The sequence below is a fragment of the Panicum virgatum genome, chromosome 1K (assembly GCF_016808335.1).
Source record: "Panicum virgatum strain AP13 chromosome 1K, P.virgatum_v5, whole genome shotgun sequence".
In the NCBI taxonomy this organism is placed as follows: Eukaryota; Viridiplantae; Streptophyta; class Magnoliopsida; order Poales; family Poaceae; genus Panicum; species Panicum virgatum.
The window spans coordinates 45,334,889-45,340,454 of NC_053136.1; the positions used below are offsets into that span (position 1 = coordinate 45,334,889).

Here is a 5,566-nt window from a genome sequence, read left to right on the forward strand (position 1 = left end):
CTCCGCAACGTACTCAGAGAATTTCTCCTCCGAGCAGCCAACGGCAACCCCATCGCCAATAAAGGACAAGTTCACCGAAGGGAGAAAGGATTTAACCAATCCTAAAGCATGGGCCAAGTAGTCCCTAGAGGTATCAGAGAAAAAGCTACTAAGTCTCTGCGGGGCCTCATGAAGCTGCTCCAATAGACTCTTCCCAGCAGCTTCCTCGTCCTCCACCATGTCGACGACTACTTGAGCCGCCGCCTCAAGATCAGCCAGCTGCTAAGCCTTCGGGTCACGATCAGCGGCCAAGTCCCTGATCTGCTTCATATCGCTGACCATCTGCTTGTCAGCGTCAGCCTTGAGCTTGGTCAGTTTCTCCACAGCATCTGTGTGACGATACATAATATTTGGCAGATCAGCCACGTCGTTATCCTTTCGCAACAACAAGCTTTTAAGCTCTGTCAAATCAAGGAAAACATGAGGACTGAAGAAAAACCACTCAAAGGACACAAAAGAAAGAAGAAAACACCTTTCTTCTCCTTGGCAGAAGTCTTGACCTTCTCCTGCAGCTTGGAGGATTTCTCCTTCAGAGCAGAATTGTCCTGCTCCAAAGTCTCCACCCGAGCTTCCAGCAGTTTGACCTTCTCTAGCTGCTCCCGAGATGACTTCTCGAGAGCAGCCATCCTCTCAAGCATAATCAACCGGAGATCCTCTCTAGTCCGCCGAAGGAATTCTGCTTGCTCCGTGACTTGCTTGGCCAGATTCTGCCAACAAAGCATAATCAAGACAAAGGTACTCGACAACAACCCAGAAAGTACTCGAGTACAAAAAAGCCGCTTACGGCAAGAGCTGAATGGCAGTCCAGAATCCCCAGAACCACAGCAGTCGATCCCTCGACTGACTTCTCTGCCTCCTGCTGCGATGGCTCCAGCGAAATCAGATCAACGTTAGCTACAGCTGAGGGACTTTTCGGCTGATCCTCGGTCTGTTTGTCTGAAAGAACAAAGACATTAGCGAAAACCAGATGAAAAAACCAGTCAATTGCAACTAAAGACACTTACCAGTACCAGCGGCAGGAGACTCTTTGCCCGCCTCCCCGATGGGCAGTTCCCCCACCGCGCTAGCAGCGGAATCGGCCAACTGATCCCCCTCTTTTGGTGAATCCCAAGGCAACCGGGCAATATTTCTAAGGGAATAAAAAATGCCCTTCTCCGACTCGTCAAAACCCAGAACATCCGGATTGCTGCTAAAAGAAGTACTCGACACCTCAATCACAGTATCAAAAGACCGAATAAAAACATTTGATCAAGAGACACACTCACTGAGAGGAGTGCTTCAGCACGAATTTCTTCGCCTTGACAAACTTCGGGACTACGCTCTGTCTCGAAGCGCTTTGCCCCTTAGCAGAGTGCCCCTTAGCAGAGCCGCTCTTGCCAGACTCCGCCGGAGCAGCAGGAGTCGAGTCAACAGGGCTCACGATAGAGCCCACCGCCCGCCTCTTGGAGGGAGAAGAAGGCCTGAGAAAAAGAAAAGCCATCAAGAGAAGGCAACAACTCAGAAGGGCACCAAGCCATACTCACCTGTCACTACTCCCAGCAGAAATGGCACTCTGCTTCCGAGTTCCCACAGACTCGACGGCTGGCTCATCCGCCCGCTCTTGGACGTCAGACGCCGTCCGACTTGACGAAGGACCTACAAAATAAGATTCAACTGCGATCAAATAAAGATCCAAAGGCAAATTCAAATCAGAATACAAGGCAAAAGAAGTCAGATTCACACTTGAGTCAGTATGCGCCAAGGGCACATCTTCAGGTAGTGGAGGCCTACTCTGATACTTTTCGGGATTAATCTGCACGAAAGATACCGAATCAACTCGACTACTGGACAAAAAGTACTCGAACTATACTTCAATCGACTACTCGAAACAGTACCTCCCGAGGACGCCTGACAGCACTGAAAGTCCCAGCAATATTGCCTGGCCTTGGCACGTTCTTCAGCAGTTCCAACACCCGATCCTTCAGATCATCCTCAGTAATCTTGGTTCGGGTATAATGGGAAGGATCCGCCTCTCCTGTATACTGAAAGCCCAAATTAGCCCGCCTCTGCAGTGGCTGGATCCTGCGCATCGACCAATGCGCAACCACAGAAGCACCGCAAACCTGGTGGTTCGTTTTCAACCTCTCAATCTCCCCGAGAAGAAAGTTAACCTGGTCCCACCCGCTACCCTTGGAATTCCAACTCGACCTCTTCACAGGGGGGCCAGGAGTGCGAAGAGGAAGGGAAGAAGAAAGATTCCTAATATAAAACCACATCGACTTCCAGTTGATGACCTTGTCACTTAATTCGTAGGGGATATATTTAGTCTTCTTCCTCTGACGGAATTGCAGCCCAGCTCCCCCAACTACATCTACCCTAGAATCGTTGGGATGAGGTTTCAGATGGAAGAAATACCGAAACAAATCAAAGTGGGGCTCGATCCCCAGAAAAGCCTCGCAAAGGTGGACGAAAATCGAAATGTGGAGAATGGAGTTAGGGGTCAAGTGATGCACCTAAATCCCCCAATGGAAAAGGAGGCCTCGGAAGAAATCAGAAACAGGAAAACCGAGGCCCCGAAGAACATGAGGAAGAAAAACGACAGATTCGATTCCCCCCTCATGAGGAAAAAGCTCCCCCACAGATCCGCGCCAATGGATCACTTTCCGGGGCTGAAGAAGATGGCTCTCGACCAGATTCAAGAGATGGGAGTCGGCGCACTTACTTGTCTTCCACCCATGGACCTCCGTTTCGCCAACGGCAGCATCGTCCACCTTCCCCTTCGCAGCAGATCTCTTCGGCGCCATAAGAACGATTCTCTCGTGCTTCACGCTCGGGGGCTAGCGGTGGCTAGTTTCTCGTGGCAATTGGAGGCGAGAGTAGATGAGTTTTCTAGTCGGCGGTGGAGAAAGAAGAGGAAGCGTGTTAAACCTAGGTTTACTTGAACAGTTAAATAAGCAGAGCCAGGACAGTAGGGTAAAACAACAAGAAGCCCAAAGGTCTCGCACCGGCTTCAGAGTCATTTTAGCCAACAAGTCCCAAACTCCTCCATGGAAAATGCAAAATCAGAGCAAGAAAAAGAGATTTCCATTCAGGGATTACATTTCAATAAAGGAAAATACGCAAGATCTCAACCGATTTCACCACTCGAAACCACTCGATCTCAACTACAAAGAGGACAGCCCAAGGGCTGTTACAAAAATACAAATCTTGTTACTCCCAGAGGGGAGTAATCCAAAAACATTCAGGGAGGAAAAGGCTTGTTGTAAGAAGATATGCATGATCAGGAACATCGCAAATCCTCTCCTAGCATGTGTTCTTCTCCCTGATACGTTTTGCAACAAAAACAATGCCATCTCTCCAGAAGCCACTAAAATCCAGAGAATGGCTTCAACAGACTGTAAAGGCTTCTAACACGGCTTCCACCATCAGCCCACCAGGCGCAAGACAACCAGGACGGCTGCGATGTGAGGAGCAAAGGCGTCGGCCTGAGAGATAGCAAGTGTTTGTGTTGCTCGCAAACACTCTTCCAGCACCTACAAGGATGAATCGAGTACCCTCATCAGGAGGTCGAGTACTCTCCAGAGAAGAACTCCACTTGGAACCCATTGATACAACTGCAAAGACTGAGAAAACAAGTACCAGGGTCACTGCTTAAATAGAAGAAGCAACAGAGCTGCAGCTCAGCCCGTGACAACCAAAGGAAAGAAGACTCACGAGCGAAACAGAAAAGATTCCACAGCAGACTCGTCATGTGAACCCACGGGCAAACAGTACACCGCACTGCCACCTTTTCAGAAGATTTCCTGCAGCACTGATGAGCTCAGAAAGATAGCAGAGGACACGATATCTCCGGGACCCTTAACCCCAAATCACAAATTTGAATTCAAGGCTCGGGGGCTGCAAAATACGTGTCATAAAAGGCAACTTTTTTTGAAAAAAGTTTCATACTTCAAATAGAAGGCCGAAGACATCTGACCCTCAGCCAGATTCATTGAATCAAACCAAGGCTCGGGGGCTACTCCATATGGAGCGCGAGTACATCGCGCACCATATACCAAGACCGACTCAGGACTTGAGCACCTCACAGCCTCGACGCAGCCGAAGAAGCACTCAGAAGACTACACAAAGCACTCAACGAACTTTGAGGATGGACAACCTGCTCCAGAGGTATCCGAAACGTCTGGCTACATGGACAGAAGTCCAGAAGCTCTCGAAGTACTCGGAGAACATCTTCAGGAGTGCACGGAGCCTGCAGAACTCGACTATGAAGAGCTCGGGGGCTTGTCAGACCTAGGACAGCAGAACAATTCACCAGGACAGAATATTCTAGAGTAGGGAGTAGTACATGGTTATACCCTACCTCTTTTGTATCTACCCGAATAGGAGTAGACCTAGTCAACGGTCTTGCGAACTAGCCGAACCTCTCGGACTAGAATCCTAACAGAAGTCGAACCTCTCGGACTAGAATCCTAACAGAAGTCGACTAGGACTTCCATGTAACCCTGCTCTCCCAGATCATATAAGGGCAAGCAGGGACCTCTCCAAAGCATCGAACAATACCAGAGGGAATACAAACCACCACACAGGATGTAGGGTATTATACTCCGGCGGTCCGAACCTGTCTAAATCTTTGTGTTCCTTGCACCATCGCGTTCTGATCTCGGCGAGTCCCTACTCATAACCACTCTCCTCGGGATACCCCTCAGAGAACCCGACGGTAAAACACCGACAGACCTTGTCATGGTTAGAAGACAGAAAAAGGCAACACCAAAGTATTATCCCTATCAACTAACAACGACTAGGTGGTGGTGAAAGTGGAAAGCAAAAATCTCAAGCGGCTTACCACCGTCTTGCAAGTGTTCTTACCAAAGCCAAACAGGACGGTACATTCTATTGTCAAGCTGGGTGCAACAGTTGCAAGATGAACCTGTACTGACTGAAGTATATATGGAGCTGTGGGACAGGGCTGTGGGACAGGCACAATATGTAGCAAGGAGTAGCAAATAACGAATGCAGAGTAGCAAAGTTCAATAAGTATCCAAAGTACAAGTCACAATTGCTGGCTAAGACGTGCCGTAGGCGTAGCACAACAAGCTAGAACAAAGGACGATGGATAAAACTCACAGAACAAGCAAAACAACACTCTATGCACTTGTTTTTAATCTTTTCTGCCGAAATACTTCTAGGAGTAGTAGGAATCAAGATTTATTATTTTTTTAACTATTTTTAATAATTTTCTCCAAACAGAGGTGACACAAGCACCAACCACAAAAATTTTCAGCTGAACCAGAGGTGGAATGTGGTCTATAGAAAATATGGCGCGTTTCCTGAAAACTGAAAAATAACTTTTCGCTCGGTGCTCCATTTTGGCTCAATTTTTTACAGCAAAAAGTGTCGGTGTTTTACTGCCAAGCCCACCGAGGGATACCCCGAGGTGGTAGATTGTAGGCAGGGACTCACCAAGATCAGAACGCGATGGTGTAAGGAACACAAAGATTTAGACAGGTTCAGGCCGCCGGAGCGTAATACCCTACGTTATGTGTGGTTG

At 48.4% G+C, this 5,566-nt stretch overlaps 1 protein-coding gene across 1 annotated transcript; it reads right to left on the bottom strand.

Annotated features, from left to right (window-relative positions):
• Positions 1 to 261: 261 nt before the first annotated feature.
• On the bottom strand, positions 262 to 2,822 carry LOC120655805. Its single transcript, XM_039933776.1, has 7 exons — positions 2,741 to 2,822; positions 1,563 to 1,674; positions 1,305 to 1,499; positions 1,044 to 1,228; positions 824 to 975; positions 512 to 746; positions 262 to 440 (listed from the first exon to the last, which is right to left on the bottom strand). Exons 1-7 carry the CDS (start codon positions 2,820 to 2,822, stop codon positions 262 to 264), a joined length of 1,140 nt encoding a protein of 379 aa, XP_039789710.1.
• Between the last annotated feature and the right edge of the window lie 2,744 nt (positions 2,823 to 5,566).

What these genes read in the sequence shown, in the direction of transcription:
- LOC120655805 (XM_039933776.1), bottom strand. Translation starts at nt 2,822, where the DNA reads ATGGCGCCGAAGAGATCTGCTGCGAAGGGGAAGGTGGACGATGCTGCC. An exon ending in TCTGCTGGGAGTAGTGACAG is followed by an intron (nt 1,500 to 1,562) that starts GTGAGTATGGCT and finishes TCTTTTTCTCAG; the next exon opens with GCCTTCTTCTCCCTCCAAGA. An exon ending in TTCTGCCAAGGAGAAGAAAG is followed by an intron (nt 441 to 511) that starts GTGTTTTCTTCT and finishes TTGATTTGACAG; the next exon opens with AGCTTAAAAGCTTGTTGTTG.